The sequence below is a fragment of the Ascaphus truei genome, chromosome 1 (assembly GCF_040206685.1).
Source record: "Ascaphus truei isolate aAscTru1 chromosome 1, aAscTru1.hap1, whole genome shotgun sequence".
Taxonomy (NCBI): domain Eukaryota; kingdom Metazoa; phylum Chordata; class Amphibia; order Anura; family Ascaphidae; genus Ascaphus; species Ascaphus truei.
Window position 1 is genome coordinate 351656779 of NC_134483.1, and position 25763 is coordinate 351682541.

The 25763-nt window shown below is 37.6% G+C and overlaps 1 protein-coding gene across 2 annotated transcripts in view; it reads left to right on the top strand.

Annotated features, from left to right (window-relative positions):
- Positions 1 to 25763, top strand: part of PPP3CA (protein phosphatase 3 catalytic subunit alpha) — a 299989-nt gene that overhangs the window by 266403 nt on the left and 7823 nt on the right. For both annotated transcript variants that reach the window (XM_075609145.1, XM_075609155.1), the window contains exons 9-12: positions 1262 to 1387; positions 2357 to 2431; positions 15690 to 15774; positions 21644 to 21741. In XM_075609145.1, coding sequence (XP_075465260.1) covers positions 1262 to 1387; positions 2357 to 2431; positions 15690 to 15774; positions 21644 to 21741 — 384 coding nt within the window. The remainder of the gene's footprint in view (positions 1 to 1261; positions 1388 to 2356; positions 2432 to 15689; positions 15775 to 21643; positions 21742 to 25763) is intronic.

Genomic DNA, 25763 nt, shown 5'->3' on the forward strand with positions numbered 1-25763 from the left:
TCTATATATATATATATATATATATATATATATATATATATATATAATGTGTGTGTATATATACTGTGTGTGTGTGTGTATATATATATATATATATATATATATATATAATACAATACCATTTGAAGACGAATATCAGAGGCAGCACTCCAGGTAAGTGGTCAAAAGAATATTGTATTAACAAGACATCTTGACCACTTACCTGGAGTGCTGCCTCTGATATTCGTCTTCAAACTGTATCGTATTGCCTATTTGTACCATACAGGATTTGCACCCACATTATTAATTCAACCAGACGGAGTGCCTATTGTTCTTTACTATCTAATATATATATATATATATATATATATATATATATATATATACGTTAGCTTAAACTATACTAGAAATATATATAAATATACTTGGACAGACCTCTGCCACAGACCTGAGTCCAAGAGCGTTCGGCAACACTAGTTCACTTCCTGGTCGAAGTCTCGCGATAGCAGTCGCGGGCGTGTGCAGCATGCAACATATCGTATATCGTACCCAAGTGGTAGAAACGTCACAGGAGGAGTATATTTGATTGGGATAGAGTATGGAAGTCCACAATAGATAAAGGAGTCCTTGGCTTAGCTTTGCCCTACGTGTTTCATCGCAACATGCGACTTCCTCAGGGGCCCCAGTCTGTGGCAGAGGTCTGGTATTCATACACTTAACCTGGTGTATGCAATGGAGGAACGGGTGAAGTCTCCACCTTAGTGAGATCCTTGCTTGTTATTATTTTTAAATTGTGAGTGGCCGTAATCTGAGCATTGGGCAACTATTAAAATTTATTTGCAGTATTATGCTATGGGAGCCGCGCTGTCTTCTTGTTTTGTAATATATATATATATACACACACACACATTCTGTGGAGATTATGCATTGCCATCTAACCTTTTATTCTACGTCTAAGATTTCACATTATCTTCCAATCTAGCAATCGGCAAAGATGCTACTTTTATTATAAATTTCAGACTGAAGCATTTCTTACCAAGTTTCACATTTAATTGTATTTGAAATAGGCCTATCTTTTTCAAATCCAGAAAAGGCTCAGTTTTCAGCAAGACATTTTGTTTTCATATATGTTGCAGAAAGTGACCCAGCCAAAGAACCCGAGGTGCAGACTAAGGAGACAATCAAAAGCACTTATGTAAACAAATGAGTACACTTTGTGTTGTAGTCAATACATCGAGAGCTTTACCCAGCTGATAGTCACTGCCTGTCTTTCTTGTTTCAGCTGCAGTATTGAAATATGAGAACAATGTCATGAACATCAGACAGTTTAACTGCTCTCCTCATCCATACTGGCTTCCAAATTTCATGGATGTTTTTACTTGGTCCTTACCATTTGTTGGAGAGAAGGGTACGTATGTCTATCTATTCACTGTCCCTGTTTTAGGATCACCAACTACCTCCTAATAACTGCTACACAAAACCATGGTCTGTATGAAACACATTGAAAACCTTGAAGATTTCCACTCATAACTTAAGGTCAAGGCCTTAACAGATATACATCTTGCATACCAAAACTCTGGTACCACGCACTAGGCTGTGTACACTGCATGAGAATTACTTCTTGTAGTAACTGAGGCTTGGTCTTTAAAAATACCTTATGAAAATATATCATATGATTGTTGCTAATTCTGTATCCATTTAAAGTGATGTTATTTTCTATTGATGGTTTTTCTTTTTAGGCAGTGCTCTTGAAAATGTACTATATACCATTTATTATGCGCCCTGTGAGCCATCATTCTTCTTGACGAAATAGACTGTATTTCTTCTTAGGCTGCGTCCATAGACACAGCAGCCGTCCGGGGGCGTGTCTATGGGCGGGCCAGTGACGTCACAGAGCTGGTCCGCCCTCATTGGGCGAACCGCTCACCTGACCGCCTATCGCGCGAAAAATCAGTTTTGACTGATTTCACGTGCCCGCACGCTGTATAGACATGATCACTGCCTTAGGCAGTCTGATCGCGCAGCGTGCAGATGCGTCAGCGCGGTCTGCCCTTCTATGGACGCAGCCTTAGTCGAGTGCATATTGTAGCCTCTTCCCTGCTCACTTCTGTCATTATCTAATTAAATATTAGTTTTTCTGTGGGTTACAATGCAAAAAACAACTAGCAATTAGTCAGGTTTTTTTTTTTTAATAGAGAATGTACACAAAAATTGCAGTCAATCTATATGTACAGTTTTAATAGTTTAAAATAAAATTGATATGAGCATATTTGATGGAAAAAAGACATTTATACGATTACCCAACTGTTGTGTGATATTGATCTAGAAACAAGACACATTTGTTTGTTCTCTCTTTCTCCCCACCCTCCCTCCTTAGTGACGGAGATGCTAGTAAACGTACTTAGTATCTGCTCTGATGATGAGCTGGTATCAGAAGAAGATGCTATTGATGGTAAGAGCAGCAATGTTTTGGAGGATTATTTGTGCTGTGATATCTTGTATGTATGTTATGTAAGATATTTTCATACCTTGATGGTTGTTTCGTTTGTCTGAAAAGAAGTATCATGCCTAACTCACTTATTATTAGTGTGATGCATGACTAATGTGAATTGGTTTTAAACCCATGATGTTGATGGAATTTTTTTGTTTTTGTTACAGACATTGTGTTGGTCATGTTGATGAAAATACTGTACATTTGACAGCTTTAAAGCATAATTTGCATCAGTTTACCAAAGTAAAAAAAATATATATATATTTTATAAATAGAGTACTATTGTGTGTGTACACGTACGCGCGCACGTGCATATATACACACATCTACATACATACACACACATATATATATATTAACATACACATTCCCAGTAAGCTCAAACTCCACCACATTATATATATATATATATATATATATATATATATATATATATATATATATACATACACACACACACACATACACACACACACACACACACACACACAGTGGTCGACAAATCACCAAAAAATCTACTCGCCGAACAAAAAAATCTACTCGCCACCTAGTACCACACGTGTGCTGCTTGGACCAATAGGAGCTCGCCACGATGTTAAATCCACTCACCCGGGGCGTGCAAATGTATAGGTTTGTCGAACACTGTATATATATAACAAATACTTCAATAATAAAATTTTCTTGGTTATTTAGTTAAACCCTTTGACCAAAGCGTCATAAGCCTGCATACCAACGTCAAGTTATAACCAAATTTGCAGGTCCTAACAATAATCTGTGAACCTTCAATTTTACCTCTGTATGAGGGGAAACAACCTCAGTGGTTCTTGTCCATACAGCAAAATGAGAGTACCTCCCAAGTTAAAAAAGTGGAGAGGAGTGAGCTCTGGGAGGAGGGCCACCTACCTCCAAGCAACTGTTGCCAGATAGAAATTAAATTATATACATACACGTGCACACACAATGATTTCATTTAAGATGTTTTTGTTATCTTTGATATTTATAGAAGTTTACTGTGCCAAAAATGCCACAGAACACATTTGTATTAATGATGCAAAGGGAATTTACGTCAGTCAGTATGACGTTGTTCGATGAAGCAAATAATATAAAGGCCTTGAAAAGTTGTTCCAAACATTATCTACATGTTTATTAATTGTATACTTATGGTGCTTATCATACTTAGACATCAAAGATACACTGTGAGTACGTTTCTAGTCTGAGACCACTTTTTAACGAGGTTAACTCTTTTCAATTGTATCAATGTAAAAATGGTTTTATTGTGATTATCCACAAGGTTGATATTCAACTAGCATAAGATGTTATTTTATGTTTTACATCTTAACAAATTCCCTTTACATTATGCTGTACCTGATCCGGCCATATATGTTCTCTATTCACCCATGAGATCACTTTTCCTCCATTTGAGCATACAGTGAGCTCCCTCTGTGATATAATTTGTGATGACGGTTCCTATACTTTCCTGTTAAGGTTCTCACATTTCTTCCTATATTAATCATCTTTAGGGACAAGTGCAGAGGTTACTGTTACCAGAAAGAGCATGATTTCTTGTTTTATAAACATATAACACCCAAACTAATTTTTCATACGTAGTTATACTGTAAGTTAGACATACTGTATACTTTAAACAAAAAAAAACCTTTGTGAATCAAACTTATTACTTAATGGCCACCATGTGTTAACATTGGAGAGCTGCTTAGTGTAGACATAACATGATTTCTTCATGGGCTGCAAGTGGGTTGGGTCAGGGGAATACAGCCAAATATATTATCATTGCAATTGTACCTCTATAGCCTCCTGTTTCCATAGAATATTGTCTAACCCACTTACTTGGTGTGTAGCATTTAAATGAAATTAGTATGCATCATCAGTATCATTTTTGTTTTCTTTTTACATAAAAAGGCAACAGGAGATGAGTCATCTCTGCAGGGAAAGGAAGACAATGGAAAAACCCAACAAAATACAAAGTTTGCAATTACATATGATTTTTGTTTTAATAATAATGCCAATTTAACCCCTTCGGTGTCAGTGAAGGCCTGTGATGTTTTGCAGTGTGTTGCAGTCTCAATGGCAGCAAATGGTTTAGGGGATGCAAGGCTTTCAGTAACATGTCCCATCAATCTACTGAAATTAGTACTTTAGACTATAAATGTCAATTTCTGTTCTATTTGACATACATTTCTGTGCTTTGTACATAGTGGAAGGAAAGGCTTTGTTAGTGCTTTGTAACCTTCCCCTTTTGCTCTGTACTGCATATTTTGATTTCAGTTTTCCTTCATTGGTGTACTTGATTTGATTGAGAACATCAACAGATGTATTGTATTTTACCAGCTATTGCAGGTGAGGTAACTATGTCGTTTGCCCACCATATACATCACCTAGCAACAGTAACTGCAGAGGAACTACAGGACAACCCTTAATGCCTTCATATTTTAATTAGCATTTATGGCAATGGCCTATTTGATTGGAATACTTTAATCCTTCTGATGTACTAATTAAAACATTGCATTAATGTAAAAGACAGCAGGACATAAACCATTTGCTTGCAAGCCATGTTATCACAATGTGGCACTAAAATGTACCCTAATAACTGGAACTAATTCATGTATCAAGCAGCCTTATTCTATAAAATGCTGATCTGGCGCTTTTGCCCAGGAAGCCCATTTGAAGTCATCGCCGCTATTGCACCTTAGTAAATAACACCGTAAGTACCTTATATTCTATAAAGTCTCCCGGTGGGAAAACTGAGGCAAAGGTTTGCAACAGATTTACAGTATCAATGTAAAACTCCCTTTTTTTTTTTTTTTTTTTTTCAAATTTGATTTCTTTTCTTTGGTGAATATGGCTCAGTTTTTTTTTAGTTTTTTTGTTTTTTTTTGCACTGGTTTTGCCATACTTTTGCAGCCAGCAGACTTTGGTAAACGGGCCCCTTAGTCTTACATTGTTATTGAAATCCTGCCACTAGAAAACATTACTTTCCTTTTTGACAGCTGAATGGAAATATTGTAAAATTCCACTTGCAGATGTCAGAAAAGTAATTAGCTTAATGACTTAATATAGTCTTTGTAGCTGATGACTGTGTAGAGCTTGTATCGGAATATCTGTATATTTTCCTCACCACATCAAAATCTTATAAGCACTGATTATTCAGTCAATTGCTACTTACTAGTGCATTGGTCATTTTCAAACTCCTTGCAATGGTATATATCTATATACAGTGTGTGTGTGCATGTATATAAGTCTATGTATGTATATATGTGTATATATATGTACAGTATATATATATATATATATATATATATAATATGAATATATATATATATCTATATATATATATATATATCGTTATTCAGTTGACAAGTGATACAAGCTTCAAATAATGCAAATGTATGCTCCAACATCAAGTCACGCAGACAATTAAATGGAAGACTTCTACCATGAAAGCAATCAACTTAACAAAGGAACGATTGGTGCCCATTTGTTGGTAAGAATGGTTAATGTAACAGGAATGAACGTGTAGACAGATTCAAATAATTTACAGAATGTGAAAACTTCTATATCATGAATTCATTCTTCAAGAATAAGTCATATAGACATGGACATGGAATGGATCCAATGGAGTCCAGAATTAAAATTATTATATCATAACTAACAAGAAACATGTGATTGAAGACTGCACAGTCTTGAACCATTTTGACACAAGGAGTGTCATCAATTGGATCGCTGCAGATTACATCTGAATGTGAAGTTGGAAAGAAGGAAACAATTAAAAAGAAGACCGAAACAATCAGTATCAACCTCAAGAATAGCAGCAGAGAATTTTAACTAGAATGGAAAAATCAGTTCAGTTTGCTCAAAATGCATGGGGGACACTTTAACAAGGGATTGAGGAACTTTTGAATATTGTAGTTTAAAGCGCAGAAAAAAATGGAGGAATCGCAAACAAAAAACAAGATAAGAAAATATCTGATGAGGCAAAACAATTACTGAGGAGATACCATGAAAGGAAGCAACCCCAATACTCAAGAATAAGCATTCAATATGCAGAGTTTTGCAAGCCCATACATGAACGTACACTGGCGGCACACTTTATTCTTAGCTGGCTTTTTCCGCAAGCCGGGAGGTGTCCCGGCTTGCTCGTTTATTTCCCTCGGCGTGCCGCGCGTCATTGATGTGCGGTCACGCTTCATCGGGAGCGTGCGCGCATGGCGCGCGTGCCCAGAGCTCCCCGAGGGAGCCCTGGTGTCCCGCGATGTGGGGGATTGCGGTGGGGGGCTCCGGGGGACCCGGCGGACCCGGAGAGGGGAGGGGGAAGCCCTGATCGGAGGACCGATCCTCCGAGGCTCCGGCGCGCGCCCGGGACACCTCGGCGCGCGCCCGGTTACTGTCGCGGCCGAGACCGGGCAAAGGTAAGAATAAACTCGGCCGCGACAGTATAACTGAAAATGTAGCTGTGATATGGTGAAGAAGACTATTGAAGATAACAAAAGCTTAAAGAAGAACTTCTGAATGGGAAGAAGCAAATCATTGCACTCAAACAAGACGATGGATCAATAGTAAAAGACTGTGCACTTACTGTGTCGTAACGAGACTTTAGGACATCTACATAAAATTGTACATGAACACAGATAACACAGGGCATAATCCAGCAGAGGACAAGCGAGAAGAAACCACCAATGATGTACCATGCATCCTTCCAGAAGAAGTGGCAGAAGCTGTAAAATCCACAAAGAATTAGAGGGTTCCCAGGGAAGATGGAATTACAACTGAAATCTTGAAACAAACCGTTTTACATGCTGCTTGAAGAACAGTACAATTCCAAAGCAATGTAGTAATGCTATAGTTATCCTCATCCACAAGAAAAGAGACAAAGAAGACCTCAAGAGTTACAAACTAATTCATTTACTTCCAATAACTTCCTAGATTTTTACAAAGATACTCACTAATCGGCTACAACAAACCCTGGACTTTGCCCAGTCTTAGTGGCTACAACACAATGAATCACATTCAAGTTGTACATTAAGTGATTTCCCAAAGTAATGAATACGATCTACCACTCAACTTGGGATTCGTAGATTACAAAAAAGCATTGATTCTATCTACACCTCAGTGGTCCTAGATGCATTAAGAAGACAAAATGTTGAAGCGTGCATTGATATTATAAGTGACATTTGCGAGAATGCCACATCAACCATTACAATACTGGAAAGATACAAGCAAGATAAGGATCATCATAGGAGTGAGGCAGGGAAGACACCATGTCACCAAAGCTTTTCACTGCAACCCTTGTATTGTTCAAGACATTAGATTAGGCAGAAAATGGAATACAAATCAATGGTGTATATTTGAGTCAACTACAATTTGCAGATGACATTATTTTTGTCACAAATCCAGAAGACCTCCAGCAACAAATTGGAGTACTCACTGGAGCAAGTAAGAAAGTGAGCCTCCATATGAATCTCTATCGAAGTAATGTTCAACAACTGTGTGGAAATCTGCAAAGATTTAAATAAATGGAATAGAACTAAAATAATGTAAAAGACTGTCTAAGTTGGTCGATAAGTAAGAGTGGATGGAATCCTTTTTGAATTAAATCAATAGGAGAATGAAGATGGGATGGGCATTTGGAAGAAATTACCATATTTCAAGGAAACCTTCCACTGTGCCTCAAGAGGAAAGTTTTTGACCAGTGTATTCTGCCCGTGCTGACATATGGCTGTGAAACTTGGACCCTAAATGGGAACATAATTCAGAAGCTTCAGACAACTCAAAGAAGTATGGAGAGATAGAAAAATAATGAATTGGTTTGAAACCAAACAAAAGTCTGTGACATAATCACATGGGTGATGAAATTAAAAAGAAATTGCCATCGTAGGACAAAGATGGTACTCGACTGCATTCGAAGAGAGATTAAAAGACCAAGATGATGAAAAAAATTAAGATGGGATAATAAAATAAAAAAATGTTTGGAGCAACGTGGAGAAGAGGAACTTGCACCCGGAGAACCTGGAAGATCATTGGGGAGATATTCACCCAGCAGTGGATCGACAAGGGATGATGATGATGATATATATATATATATATTTTTTACCTTTTCCTCCTGTATTTGGCATGTTCCTTGCTGGGCAGAGAGCAAAGTTATTGCATTGCTGCACTATTTTCCTAGTCCATTAATTTTGAATTTCCATTATCATGATATACACATTGAAGTTGATTAAAAATTATTACCTCCAGTGTACAGTGCCAGGGTATTTGTCACAACCCTTGTTTTATCAAAGTAGCATATAACAGGAGTTGCGCAATCTATTTTGTCTGCGAACCCCTACCTGTTCTCCCCCCCCCCTCCCCTTACCTTTTCTCCAGTGTTTTCTGACATATAACGTCATTTGACGAAGTGCCGCCGGAGACAAGGTAAGAGGGTGTTACAGAGGCCTTACACGCTCCACCAGCATTTAATTTAAATGTTATGGGGAAAAGCACGTGGCCTCTATAAGCGCCGACCACCCCTCCCCAGAAAAGGGGGCGTGCCCCCCACTTTGCACACCCCTGGCATAGAGTACACCCCAAATTCTTTGTATTTTTTTTTTTTTTTCAACTTGAAATTTTTATTTGGTTTTACAGAGCATACAATTTGACACAATACATTGTTTAGTACCGCATTACTCATACCAGTACTGCCCCTATCCCATCGTCCACTGGGATAGAGTACCAATATGTTTTTCATTTGACAAACAACATTTAATCACGGGACGTGACAAACCTGACCTACATGACCTAGACAAGACAACAAAAGGTACATACAAGAAGGGGAGCGAGGGGCAGGGCGGGACGGCCTTGAGCCTAATATATGAGTGTTGCATCCATGACTGCATCTTTTCGGCTGAATCCTTCCTATTATTCATTGCTTAGCTCCCCTATCATCTGGTCTCGGGGTGTATCCTACCTGTCTACTCATCAATTGGTCATGAGTCTTGCCATGTCATCGTGTAGATTGATAACTATGCTCCTACAATAACACAATTCGTTTATTAACTGTGTGCAATAAAATAACATGGCAATTGATCATTAATTTTTAAAGCATAACATTTTTAGTAGATATTAAGAAAACGACACCAGAAAGGCTAATAAAAATAAATGCTAGTGCTATGAAATATATCTTTTGTAGTATATAATATTACAGTCAACAGCATGAGAAGGTAGTTAGGATTTACAGAAACAAATGTGCACAATCATTAGAACACAGCAGCACTGCACAACTAATACAGATTCAGGCAAAAAAAAATGCTGTCTTCCACACGTGCCTCATTACCCTGTCTATATAACCACCTTGTTATTTTGTGTAGAAGTAGGAAAAAAAATACTATTAATTATGACCTTTCATTGCGTTTAAGAACGACTACAGTATATGCAATTAACAGTTTGATTCAGACTCGCAGGAATCAAAATTAATACATTTGCCATTTGAGAGTTTTAAGGTAAAAACCCACTCTACTCTCAAAACGGTTTACCTTACCATTTCAAAGGGCATGTCCCCACATTCCTGCAGTGCAGGCTCTGCATAAACTTCCCTGAACATTTCTAAGTGGGATTTAATTTCAGTTTCACGTGGAATGAATAGTAAATAAACAGTAAGATGAGAAATGTAGACAAGGCATTCTGGGAGGGCAAATGGCCCATTGGTAATTTGTTAACCCTCTAAACTAAAAGTCAATAGAGTTCTATATTTGTTTGTTTTGGTACAAAATTAGCGTATTTTGAGTGGGAGTGTACCTTCATTTCCAGACCTGTTTGTGGTGCATGCTGACACCAACTCAGTGTACTCACCAAAATTGGTACATTCTAAAAATGACCAACCATTGAAAAAAAAAAAAACAACATCCGGATGCTAGTATTTGTAGTGGGGTAGATCAGGAATAGAAATAAACTTATTTCGTGCAACTTTATTGACCAAGATTACAGTATAATGGTGTGTCTTGTAACATCCCGGAAAGGAACTTTGTAAAGGCACTTATGAGTAGGGCAAATGACCCAAGTATTTTACCAAAAGCTGCAGTAGTGTAGAAGTGTGGTGGATGTGTGAAGCCATCACCCATTGGATGTCCTGGAAACAAAAAAACATTAACTGAATCCAATGCACAAATACGTTTAAGGGAACCATCAAAATAAAGAAAAAGAATTGTGCAAGCTCTATGGATTCACAGCATGAATGAACAAATTAACTTTGCTCAATCTACAACATGTGTGTATGTATATATACAGTATATGTCAGGTCATGCTTTTCTTAGGCTTTTTAATATTTGCTCAAGCCCTTCAAATCCAACTGTAGAGACCAGACCACTCCTTAATATGGTTATGTGGCTTTATCTTTATACTTTAAGATTGTACCCAAAACATTCCACCTTCCTCTTTCTGTTAGAAGACAGGGATAGAGATCATAATCTTGGATTTGAGTGGGTTAAATCTCAACCGTGATGAAGAACACATACTCCCTACTGTCCAAACGCGGTGTACTCTTCTGAGCCACAATCTTCCAAAAACAAAAATCCAGTAGAAAGAAAAGAAATTGGTTTCGTAAAGTTGCAGTCCAACCCCTAGAAGCTTATATGAGTTTAACTCGTATAATGTTAGTACTTTTCTCCCTGAGAACATTCTGTTCTTTTTTTTCCCATTAAACGTTTTTCAATGCTAAAAAAAATCAGGATTTTAATCTCTAGCATCTGCTAACATTAGAGATACCGAAAGGTTTGTTTTGTGTCCATGGTGCCACTTTGTGGTTGGTGGCTTTGCCAATCATAATATGGCCAATTGGTGACACCCGCACTTTACCAAGGATGCTAGGGAATTGGCATAAGTAGTACAGATATAAATATGATTGCATGCTCTAGTTGAATGTGCTGGAATGTGTCTAGTGGAGCCAGAAGGTTTTTTATGGCATAGCACGTAAGTATGGCCCATGTCTGCAGAACTAAAACCACTACATTTCAGTGTGAATTGTCTTGAGCTTTTTGTTTGCTTGACCGTTATTGCTAGTGGCTGCTCACCGAGGTTTGCTTAAACACACATCATTGCTATGCTGTAATTCGCAATACCTAACCCACTCACTAAATAAGTTTGCATTGTTTGCACATTTATTTGCAGTTTATTTCCAGAATTTCATTCTCATTTTTCTCCTTTACCTAATATTTCTTTGTTTTATTTTACAGACTCTATTTTAAACTTTTCACTTTAGTAGACGTTTCATACTTTCCTTTTTCTTTCTCATCCTTCAAACTTGAATTGTATCTTTGTGTTTGCCTCTGGATGTTCATAAGAAGACCAACTTATTTATGCACAGAAGAAAGGTATTACATGAAATGGGTTTGCACACATAAGAATGCCTTCGTATACATTCCATATAGTTATCCTCATTAATTATGGCTGCCGTTCTGTAATTCTAAACCATGTCCTACTGTACTTCCATATGAGAGGCAGATCAAAATTCCTCCGTAGTTTTTGCTGTGCTCAATTTAAAATATAACTGTAATCCGAGCAATCTCCTAATTTCCAGTAAATCCTATAGCCTTCTGCTGAGGGAGGGAAAAAAGGGGTGGAAAATGGGAATATGATGACTTGTTGACATATTATTTGGACGATGCATCCTTTTGCATTAATGTATGATGGAGCTTTGTGTCAACTTTGCTCTACTTAGATCAATTTGGAAAGTGGCTATAAGTGCAGTGGAAGGCGGAACTATTCCTGGAGTAAAATCCATTGCAACCTAAAAATGCATCTATGCGTCAGATGTAAGAAACGCAAATTACAAATATAATACATGGGACTGGCACAAACTGGAAAAATCTATTTGTTTTTCTTGCATTCAACTATTTTCATAAGCTTGAGGTGCACATGGAAAGATTGACCCTTTTATATCCCATATGCTTAGCAAATCATACCATCATAATTTAAAAACTTCTTGTCAACATTGTTCGGTTAAGTGTAGAATATCAATGTGGCTGTTCAACGGGTAATGGCTTGGAGAAGTAAAAGTGCATTTTTCATTGTATTAGCAGTAAGGTAATTAGCCCACATTAGTTAATGCTGGGGAGGTCCTACTAAACTCTTTAACAATTATAACATGGATGTTTAGTAGGTTAAATGTAGATGATTGTCACAATTTGTAAACAAATAAGACACGTATAAATCTTTTGGAATCTTTGAATTTCTTCATAGTAACTAAATGCTGTAGTTTTTACAATATTTACCTAATCTCGTCATAAAACCCTTTGTAAAGTCTAAGACTCATCTTATCTTGTTTTGTGTACCTCGTAATGGCAGCATGATTGATTTAATGATATACTGTGGACAATCAAAAATTAGCCGAGATTATTTATAATTGAGCTAAAATGAAAAATAAACGTATTCATTTGTACACATAAAATAATTGCACATGTTACTTCAAATGTGAAGAAATCTTTTTAAGGACGCTTCTTTCTTTTTCTTGCCTTGTGAAACAGCCCTTTGGAAACAAAACTGATTGCACAACATTAGTGTTGCATGACTCACAGCTACTCTGAGAGTGAGCTCGATGTGATGATAACAATTAATAAGGCGATTCTCATTAAAGAAGATGGTGACCCTTATTTTCTAACTACCCATTTCATATTTAATTTTCTATTTCTAGAGGCCCAAAGACTGTTCACATGGCAACGTACTGTTTCTTCTCACTTGCTGCACTCGGCAAGGCAGCACAGAGCTGTTTTCCATTCGGCTACAAAAGGTCTTGCCAGAAAAGCATTATTATCTTAAAAATCTTAGATGTGGTTCAGTCAAAGTGTACTAAAATCATTAAGTGAGGGGCTTAGCACACATTAATTAGGCCTTTTGGGCGAATTTGTTTTAAGAGTTTAAAGTTGAGTACGGAGAGGAAAAGTAAAAGTGAAATTCAGCACCATACAGTTGGAAAGAAATTCACATGCAAGGAACGGCACCTTTAACTAGCTTAGACAGCAGTATATGGCTTGTGTGAGAATTTCAGGTACACTAATATTGTACCTTCTCAAACTGCAAAGAGTTTGGCTTTTGGGTCAAAACGTGGTTTGTTTATTGTTAATGTAAGTGTGTTGCTTCTGCAGAAAGCCTTCCTGTGTGGGAAGACCACGTTATCGACTAATACAGAGGGCTAGAGGGAGACTTCCCCATTTACATGCCAGGCACACAGCATGCTAACATTTAGTGTGATTCTTTCACCATCCACTTTGCTGAATAACTGATTTATATCTCAGAAGCTTATATCTGTGTTATTTAAAACACTGTACGTACATCTGTCATCAACGAGGAGTCTGCAGTTAAAGACAAATTGGAGTCGTCTACCTCTGCATAACCGTTATTTGTTTGTTTATACCATACTTCACTGGAAGCGCTGCATTGACATTTTAGTCTCATTTTCAAGTTCATCCCAGACAATGTAGCTCAGTAATTTAATAGAAGATAAAATGTGATAAGCATTTGGAATAGCTCCTAAAACATTGGAATGTGTCCTTATTCCTTATAGAGTTTTGCAATATTCTCACTAATGCCTTCTGTCATTGAGATTCTGTGCTGCATATTGTACAAACAGATGAGACCTGATCCGATGAAGCAGAGCATGCCCTGCACAGTTTGCCTTAATAATTATACAGGGGGAGTGATATTTTCCCGTTTAATCACAAATGTGTCCAATGTGTTTCCTATTGTACAGTACATTGAGAAGTCAAGGTATTACCATCTAACATGTGAGAGGGGACAATCCATTTTAGATATGTCTATAAAGTAGATCTTCATGGCAAGCTGTAGGCCTATGCTGTGATGCGGTCTTCCCCTTCCCCTCACAAGAAGATGAAAGCCCTATTTAATTAATTGAATTGCTTGAAATTAATGGGCTCCCAGCTTCACTGACCAGAAGGATAGATGGCTCCGCAGCTCACTGCATTGGGACCATAGAGCAATGACAGTGTACTAGTGTTTTAAAAATGTTACCTTGATTTCATATTTTTTTTCCTATTTATGTATCCTGTAACCAGCTGTCCACAACCTGCTGTTTGTCTTGAAAAAATAGTATTATCCATTACATTTTCACCTTCAAATATGTGATGGTTTCCAAATATTCACAACTTCCTAGCCAGTGCTTTGACTGGGAATAGATGCCTCGTTGGAATAAAAAAAAAAGATTATAGTCTATATGTTTTATTTTTTATTTTATCTGTGAATACTGACAAATGTTACTATACCGCTGAACACTGAAACACTAAACACTTAAAATGAGCCTACATTTTTGGCAGAGGTGCCTTTGAAAGAAACCTTACTTTGTCACATTGCTGTATTGTATACAGCCTACTAATGGTGGGTTTGTTTCATTTTTGTTCTATTCAAGATGTTCTTATCTATTAGAAAAAGTAAAGGTATCTGAAGCATTTGCTATATTTATAATGCATATTTTAAATTGGCATAAACTTTTCCCCCTGCATATGAGCAGGAAAAAATTCACATAAATATAGTTGTCTTATTCCTTCAGGGATTCTGTAACATTATCAGTAGGGACAAGCGGGAAAAAAATTGTACGGTGGAGGTTTTTGTCGTTGTTTTTTCTTACCCACCATAACTTATTTACCTACATGACATATTAGCTAGCCGTTTTGGCTAGGAGTGGTATGAAGACTTGTTTGTGGAAAATGAGAAAAGTGCAGGTAAATATATATATATATATATATACTGCTGCGGCCGAGTTTATTCGAGCATTTGCCCGTTCTCGGCCGCAGCAGTAACCTGGCGCGCGCCGGAGGGTGCCGGGCGCGCGCCGAAGCAGCGGAAGAGCGCCCTCCGATCGGGGCGCTCTCCCTCCCGCTGCCGGGTCCGCCGGGTCCCCCGGAACCCCCTGCCGCCGTCCCCCACATCGCGGGACACCAGGGCTCCCTCGGGGAGCCCTGGACGCGCGTGCAGGGGGCACTGGCACCCGATGACGCGTGACGCGCGGCACGCCGTGGGAGTGGGGCTAGCAAGCCGGGGCATCCCCCGGCTTGCGGAACTAGCCCTGCTCGAATAAATCGTGTCGGTAGTGTATATAATGTGTGTATATATATATATATATATATATATATATATATATATATATATATATATATATATATATATTATGTGTATATGTTTGATTTGTGAGACTCATGACAGTCTCTTTCTATCTGTATTACAGGAGCAACTGCTGCAGCTCGAAAGGAAGTCATTAGAAACAAGATCCGTGCTATTGGGAAAATGGCGAGAGTGTTCTCTGTACTGAGGTGGGAATCCGGCCTTCCTTTGTCGACTAATCGCTGTTTTACTGATTTTGTCCTTGTGAAAAACTGAGTGGCTGTATTTATATATATTTTTTATATTTATATTTTTACAACTGTGTTTGCATTATTCTTTGAACCATCCGTCCTATTGTTACGGTAAGAGAATGGGGTTACCAAGTGATGTGCTTATATAGCAGAAAAATGAAATGTTTCCGATCGTTTTCCCAAGTCTTTTTCAGGAATTGGTCAGCTTTGCTAGTCATTTGTCTTGCTGCTGTTTTAGTGTAGCCGAAACTCAAAGTGGCAAGGAGACGACTGGATGAGTGAGGGTGTGCTACTGCTTCATCAATTAAAAAAACAAACAATGAGTGGATGGATGAGAACCTGCACTGAATGGTTTTAATGTTAACAAACGGTTTCAAGTCCATGACCCATAAAGCAAACCTGGTATTGATTTATTGTATTAGTCACAATATAGCAGGCCATGTTTCTATATCTACAACAACAAACGCTTAGCAGTGGTTGATGGTATTCCGCAGGGGTGCACAACTCCAGTGCTCAAGCTCACCCTCGCCATCGCCCCCCACACCCCCAAAAGGTCAGGTTTTCAGGATATCCCAGCTTCAACACGGGTGGTTCAATCAGAGGCTCAGTCGATTGAGCCACCTGTGCTGAAGCAGTGACTGAGCCACCTGTGCTAGAGCAGGCATATCCTGAAAACCTGACCTGCTGGGGGGGCTTGAGGACTAAAGTTTAGCAGCCCTGGTATAGTGCACAGTGGAGTGAACGAGAGGCTTTTTGTTGTGTCAATGTTTTTTGTAACCATGCTTTTCAGCACCAGAGACAGCAGACACGTCCCCTGAGCATTATATCTATCTCGTAGCTAATGACCTATGCATTTTACTTTGAGGTCATTGACCGATTACCTGTCACCCTCCTGTACACTTCTTGCTCTGCATTCAACTAATTATTTTAGGTCCTTGGCATTATGTTCCAATTGAGTCTGGGAGCAGAGCCAAGAGCAGGGGTCCAATCAACGCGGGTGTAAATACAGCTTCCCACAGCTGCTTTGTCACAGTAGTTTAGCTGCCCTGTGTATCTGCACATATAAATACAGTATGATACAGAACCATTGCCTAATGTTATTACAACAACAATACTATCCCAATAACATAAAACAACCTTTCCATGAAACTATATTCAGTCACATTGCTCCAATCTCTCTCCCCATGGGTAACATCTTAATAAATGGTGTTTGCAATTTGCTGTAAGGGTGCCTTGATTTGGATTGTCCTTGGCAATGGAACAAGAAGATCTTATATAAGATTACAAACATGGGGCAGGGGAAGCCTGTGATAAAAACAAATGTGAGGTTGCCCTAGCGATTTGCATCTGGAGCCTTTTAAATTTGCCAAAATACATTTTTGGAGCAATTAATTTCACCATCTCATGGAGATTAGAGTGCTTACTACTAATAAGGATGCCTGGTTGGGCTGTCAAGATAGTTGACTGATGTTTATTTTATTGTTACCGGTTTGTTTTGTCCATTTGATTCTCCCTAGATTCACCTGTACATTGAATACATAAAGGATTGGGGAACTGGATAGCATTTTCTGCAGCAATGTTACAAGCAAGTTTTCTTTAATTGCTTATGCATAATTATAATTGTTATTATTATAATTATGAAACAAACATTGCGTTTCTTACAGTACTACCACTGGAGGGTGGGGGTAACAAACTTTCCTTTATTAAAATGTAAAAATCAAGAGTTATTTTCATTTTTACAAAGGAATTGTATACCTTTCTTTCAGGGTTTTTTGTGCTATGCAAATGCCTCTGTGTATACCTGAACTAAGAGTAACATGCTATAGTTGGATTCTGAAACCAAAACTCAAATACTTCTGGTCTATGTTCAGGTTTCAGGATATGCAGTCTGGTATAAGAGTCTGAGTGAGAGCTATAATATTTGTAGCATCATGATTTTTTATAAAGGCTTTGTGCATACCAGAAAAGCAGTTTGGGTTGTATCCATTTCCAAAAGCTACATTACATTATTCATTTACACAAATTATTGCCTCAGATTATAAAAAGAAATAGCTGGCTCTAGATAACATTCTCCAAGTGGAGATTTATAATAAAGCATGCCTAGTTTTTATACACGTTCAGGAGTGCGATATGCAGTTCTGCACTGCTTTATGTACAACATCTCAGTAGATATCTATGTGCCTGGTGCCAAGAAGAACCAGAATAATATTTAAAAGTATGAAGCTATATTCTATTATGCTGTATGTGCAGCCTTTTGCTTGCAATACACTATTGGCTACAGTATTTTTATCAAACCATGTTACTCCACAAGGCACCTTCCCACATTCACTGTGGTTGTTTAGCCACTGAGGGTCAATTCGACGTGGCTGTTTAAACTGCAAGGGTTAGGAGTAAAAGTTATATATTACAGTTATCTGTAAAATGTCCCAGAATCCACCAAACTCCCCGGGTCATCTGCGGCAGCGAGTTGTCATGGTAGCCAAACGACCGCGGCCAACTGTGCTGAAAGGTTAATCCCAGCCCTATTTAGGTGTGTTCCAGTGCCAGAACCTGTCGTAAGGAGTAGTACTGATTTGAATGGAGCATTTGTTATATTACACCATACACCTCATGATACTTTCTAAGGTGGAATTGTATGACATTTCAGTCATTTTTTATTTTTTATCTGGCAATTTGAATGAGTGTGTGTGAAAGATGAAGAAAAGGATTTCACACAATATTAACCCCTTCACTGCCCTTATACATGTTACACATGTGGCAAAGCATGGCTGTTAGGAGGCTTAAAATCATCATGCTGCTTCAGTGATTGTTAGGGAGGGCGCCACTTACTCCCCCTGATCATCAATGAGTTCCGTTGTCAGAAGTGGGAAAGGGGAGGAAGGTTTAGAGGTACAGGAGCCCAGTTATTTTTTTTTGACTCTTAGTTCTGTGTGTCTGTGTATGTTTGTGTCTGTGTATGTATATTGAGCTACACATAAAAATAGATATGCTTACACACGCACACACTTGTTTCTGAGGGGTTGTGGAAAAATCAATCCCTAAACACATGTTGTACAGTATATACATTTGCATTTACATAGTGTTTGAACACTTAGTTTTCACAAGATCCCACTGACACATTTTGAGGGACATTGACATTTGACATTACTCTGGTGCAGAAGAAACTAACCACTTTTATTTTATCGGTCATAGAAAGCAGCCATTTTTATAGTTAGCCTTTGTATGACAGTTTAAAGTGACCTATTTTACTCTCACAAAACAAAAGTTGCATCTGGCTTCATCATCGTTTAGTTACTGTATTTACATGAGAAAGTAGCAGTGCATCAAAATCTGTGTTATTCTCCCTTGGAACAAACCACCACAATTTCCTTATAAAAACATAACAAGTAAAAGTATTGGTTATTATATTTTCTAAAAGTAGACAAAATGACGGGTTATATGTTGTGTAATATGGCACATTCAGACAAAAAGCAGATGGCCATATTACATATTACTGCTTTTAATTTAGCAAAGTCATTTGGCATCAACAACTAATTAAAGTGAAGGTGTAAAGAAACAGTGTAATGCCATCACAAAAATTGTAATCTTCCCTTGGCCACGCGTGGGTACATTGCCTTGGCAGTGAAGGGATTATAGCACTAAATTCTCCAGTGAGCCTAAATTGGTCACTCCTTTTTATTCTGTGTTCATGATTTTTCTTTATAACTTCATCTGTTGGCAGCTGTGTAACGTCTTGTTTAGGCTGGCTGCCTAACAATGAAATAAAATACATAAACCAATTTATAATGCTCCACTGTAAAGGCTCACAAAAAGTGTGTAGGCTCACAAAAAGTGTGTAGGGTCTCCCTTGTGACAGTGCTGCATATTTTGGTTGTAGATCCATCACTCTTCAACCAAAGTTTACACAAATTAGAGTATTAAAACGTCTTAAATATATTTTACAAGAATGACCCTCAATGTATAAACTCCAATAATTCTTTGTGAACTATTTGCCACAATAAATGTTTTATATTTGTTGTTTATCTTTATAACTTGGTTTATAGTTGTGTGCTATTATTACTAAACATAAAGTAATATGATTCAGTATTTTTTTTTTTTATAGTTTTATCGAACTTTCTATTTTTTTTAAATAAAAAACATCTTCCTAGGAGAAACACTTGGGGCCTTATTCTATATTGTCTGAATTTGCCGTTTAGACCATATTGTGGATAATATAGAATAAGGCCCATAGTGCTAATCATGCACTGGCTTTGTAGAATGAATCCCAGCTCGTTGTCTTGTGATTTTGGCAGGTTGCTGTAAGTTCTCCCTGTGCCTCACTCACTTATGTCCACATTACTTTTTTGATGTAAATATGCTAACTGTATTCAAACTTAGTGTCCAATCATTTTGGTCCTCTTACACTGGTATTTTTTCAACCAGATACTGTAAGAGGCATCGGTGGTAGATACGCCTACACACTGTGTATTTTATTCACTGTTCTCCTTGTACAGTGATAAGTTTTATGTATCCCATTTATCAATAGTTATTTGTGGTGTGCAACAAAGTGGATTTCTTTATAGTTAATACCTTAGTATTTTCTTTTTTGTTTCTGTTTGTTCCCCAGTCCACGTTTGCACCTCCCAATTATATTTATATACTTTGGTTTATTAACTGGTAGGTCACGATCATTAGTCTTCCCCACCCATTGTTTTTCCAAATATGGGATTACTTTCCTATTTTGCTATTGTAATCAACTGTGTTACCTTAAGTAATTCTGACATCTCTAGTCAATATAATTGTAACATCTGGTTCTGATCTCACTCGTTATCCAATGTATTCTAAAATCAAATTGTATTTGTATTATTCATATATAGCAGACCAGTTTCATATGTAAGGGAAGCAATTCATAAATGTGGACATAAAATAAATAAAGCTCTCTGACTCCCCAACGTTTGAACTTAATGTTCCCGGGTTCGTCCAAATTACGTTGGAGAAAGTGTGGCCAAATTGGGAGATCTTGTCCATATCTCGTGGTCCTGCCATAAGGTACAACGGTTCTGGAAAATGGTGCTGGATTTAATTGAGGAGACAGTGGAAATTGCTATATAAGGAAAATCATATTCCTTGTGATGCGTTAACCATCATCCTGGCCAAACCCATTGACCATACCAATCCCTCCAGTAGGAAATTGATCTCCCACATTTTAAGTGCTACAAGATGCTTGATTTTAGCCATGTGGGAAATCTACCTGACACCCTCAAAATTTGGTCGAGCAAAGTGTAGACAAAGGGATGGAAAGGCTTACTGCTTTCCTGAAACACAGAGTCAAATCCTCCCACAAAAGCTGTGACCCCTGAATACACAGCCCTTTACAACATCTGTGTATGGCCTAATGACCTCTTGGCTCCAGGTGTTTGAGTAAATATATCATTTTTTTTATATATCACGGCACACCTTTCGTATCCCCTTTTTTATGTGTTCCCCTTTTCTCGTTTTTCATTTTTGTACCCAACTTGCCAAAACCTAATAATAGTTGTACAAAAGAAAATAATAGATAGTTAAAACAAGTGTGTGTATATATGTGTATCTACATATATAGATATATATATATATATATATATATATATATATATATATATATATATATATATATATATATATATATATATATATATTTATATAGAGAGAGAGAGATACACAAATCCTTTACCTTTAATGCATACCAAATATTCGTATATACAAAAATATGTTTTGTACATCTTACAAATAATTCCTATAAATGTGGTCTTTGGGGGGAAAAAACTTTGAATAACTATATTCCTCTCATTTTTTTTTTTTTTAACAGAGAAGAGAGTGAAAGTGTGTTGACTTTGAAAGGTCTGACACCCACCGGAATGCTGCCTAGTGGTGTTCTCTCTGGAGGCAAACAAACACTGCAAACCGGTAAGAAAGATTTTGTGTGTGCTCTACAGAAGGACATGACTTGTTCAATTCCTTTACTAGGGCAGAATGTGCAGCCACGAAGGGTTTACTGATAACATTACAACAGTTATTAACATTCGGAAGTCACAAACATGGTAAAGAGACAGATCTTCCTGAAATATTTGTGTAATGCTCAAGCACTACGTAAATGTGTGTAACAAGTAATTGGGAGAAATGTCAACATGTTGCCGAGCATGAAGTGTTCACCATGGTCTGAATGCTTCCCACACCCCCAGGAGGAATTCATCAAAGTACATAAGATTGAAACACTTAACACCTAAAACCACAATCCAACCAAGTTGACATCCACCCCCCCACCCCCTCAACCCCCCCCCCCACCCACTCAACCCCCCCCCCCCACCCACTCAACCCCCCCCCCCACCCCCTCAACCCCCCTCCCCCTACATTTTTTTAAAGGATCGGAGCCAAGGATCACTGGAGTTGCACGGTGTTATTTTCAGCTCTGGTGAGCCCCCTGGTGGCCAAGATAGTTACCGGTAAAGGTACTGGTGTTACTTCCTGAATTAGAAATCCCCTGAATCGCACAGGCCAATAGGTGGCTGCCAAGGAATGACGGTGGCAGTGTCCTTTTGGAATCCTGCTTTGATTGGTTGTTCTCCTGGAAGCGACAGTATGCCGTCACCTTTACCGGTAAGCATGTCGGGAGTCAGGGAGTGCCTGGAGCTGGAAACAGTGCCGTTTGACTCTGGGGACCATCTGTTTCGCATTTGAAAAAAAACATTTTTTTAAAAAGCACAAGGAGCAGACCCACATAGCATGTAAAAAATAAGTAAAAACTTATCAGCTTGCAAAGTGTGATTGGTTATGTGCTAAAATGTCGTTTTTAGCTGAAGGCCATATTTCCTTTGGACAGTCAGTAGCAGTACAATATCAACTAAAAAATTCCTTGATACATTCCTTCCTTAGTTATGCGGTTGCATTAAAAAATGTACCATAGTACAGGTTAACATTGCCTGTATATGTAACATGCTAGTAGATAAGCGATAAGCGTGCTACTGAAATAAGCAATTCAAATTAATGAGTATTTTTGAATGATACTATCCTTGTACAGCTCAACCCCCTTATAACGCTGTGCTTGGGGTCCAAATCACATCGCGTCATTAGCGGATCGCGTTAGAAATAATGTACAATTGTATGCATTGTACAATAAAGTATTTAAGATACCAATAATCGTGTTGTAAAGTATTCATAGATACGAACATTGGGAGCCACGCTTGCATTGCGTTATAAGCGGATTCGCGTTGTAACGAATCGCGTTATAACGGGGTGGAGCTGTATATCCATCATGTTGTGTTGGAAGGATTCAGTAGCAGGTAATGTAGGAAATTCAGCGCTCGTGCTGCAGGTGTATCGTTTGCTGGAAACATTAATCCCCTTGCAGCATGTGTGTGGAGCATCTCCCCAATGAGCTCCTAAAGCAAGGTGACCCCCAAGAGGGGGACACCTTGAAATGAAAAGAAGAAAAATGCACACATTGCGCACCGGAGATTAAAATATAGTAAATTATTTATTAGTAAAACAAGAAATAACCGAGAGGATCCAACCTCACCTCAGTGTACTGAGCCATAGATCCGGGTTAGGTTGCAATAAACAGAAACCACATCAATAGGAAAATATATCTAATAAAACAATCTATAAACAACATAACAAAAAGTATATAAAAAAGAAGACAATGTTCAATAAAACGGGATATATGTATCCAGAATATAGCTAAAAGTAATAGCTGAACAACTGCCTGAGGCTGACAGGGGGAGACGGAGACTTACACTGAAGCCCAGTGCGGGTTCCGCGGTGAACGTTAAGAGTCCGGACCACGCCACCGCAGAGATGTTACCACCGCCAGAGCTCCCTGCAAACGCCGTCTCAGCCTGTCAGGTCACTCTGCGCGTATCCTGACAGGCTGAGACGGCGTTTCAGGGAGCTCTGGCGGTGGTAACATCTCTGCGGTGGCGTGGTCCGGACTCTTAACGTTCACCGCGGAACCCGCACTGGGCTTCAGTGTAAGTCTCCGTCTCCCCCTGTCAGCCTCAGGCAGTTGTTCAGCTATTATTTTTAGCTATATTCTGGATACATATATCCCGTTTTATTGAACATTGTCTTCTTTTTTATATACTTTTTGTTATGTTGTTTATAGATTGTTTTATTAGATCTTTTTTACTATTGATGTGGTTTCTGTTTATTGCAACCTAACCCGAATCTATGGCTCATATGTACTAAGGTGGGGTTGGATCCCCTCGGTTATTTCTTGTTTTACTAATAAATAATTTACTATATTTTAATCTCCGGTGTGCATTGTGTGCATTTTTCTTCTAGGATTCAGTAGCACCATGGTGTAGGAAATATGATTACACAGCTAAAAGGTTTGCATTATCAATGTTGTTGAGAAATTACTTCATTTTTATGTGTTGACCTTTTGCTGGTTTTAAGGATATCCCTGCTTCAGCACAGGTCAGATTGATTGAGCCACCTGTGCTGATGCCGGGATATCCTTAAAACCTGACCTGTTGGCGACACTTGAGGATTAGAGTTGAGCCACCCCTGGTCTAAGGCATTATGAGGAATTAGACACCTCTTAAACAACTTCACTTAACTTAACCAGATTAATTTATTCAACTTTCCTCCTGCAGTTTACCTTTGCAGTATGACATGTTTTCTTAATTAACCAACCACTCTTATGTGTAGTGATTTTGTAAAGTATATTATCCTTCGAGAATGCTACAATGATGACAATTGAAAACACATTTACATTCGGCTGCAATTAAGTTAATTTTGTCTGGTTGGTTCGGCTTACTGCAGGATTTGACAAGACTGATTTACAGCTTGTACACAGCCATATTTTACAAGATATAGTATGCACTATGCATGCTTACTACTCAATACAAAAGACCAAATAGTTATTTTCCAATTTTTCTTCCATCTTTATCTTTTTAAATTATTTAAATGAAACACATTGTTTCCTAATAGCATATCCTGCCAGCTATTGAAAGGTTAATCTTCAAGAATTTTCCAGTCAATTAAAAAAAACATTGTTTAAAAAAAAAAAAAAATATATATATATATATATATATATATATATATATATATATATATATATATATATATATATATATATATATAATGGTAATATACTGATATGGTGCTCTATAAATATAGTGTAATGCTGGGGTATTGTTTTGGCCATTACTTTCAGAGACACACACAGCATGTACCGATAGATATTCATATGCCATTTAACACAACCCGTGAAAGATTTTAAAACTTTGTGTAATTTCCGTGTGAGGATCCTACACAAAAAGATATAGTTCAGACTAACCATTAAAACAACAGCATTTTAAAATGTAAATGTCACTTTTCTGTCATTTAAACTTTGTATACATAAATGATCTTTAAATGGATTGGTTCTAAATATATACAATTATATAGGACCATTTTTCGAAAGAAAAACATGCATTCTACATTTTTTTCTAATACTATTTTTAACTATGAACCCTGAGCGAATTAAGAATTATATATATATATATATATATATATATATATATATATATATATATATATATATATTACACCCAGTATGAATTAATGTTCACTATAATTCTGTATGGTGATAAGTGTTTTTCATTAACATGTATTTAAGGCCTTAAAATTACCTTTAAACATTGCTTAAAAGTATTGTTCTAATAAAATGAATTGCTGGTCTTTTCTGTCATATCATTATTGCCAGCCTGTAGATGAATGTAATTATTTGTGTAATATATATCCATCAAAGACCATCAATGACAGATCATGCAAATAAATAGCAATTCATTTCTTATGTGTATATACTATAAAGTGTAATAATAATTTGGACAGAACACGCAGGATACAATATATCATAACGTGTTTTCCATTTAATAAGATAAGGCTATTGACCTCTCCATGCATATGAATGTTAAGATTTCCAATCAATCTCCATGGTAATTTGC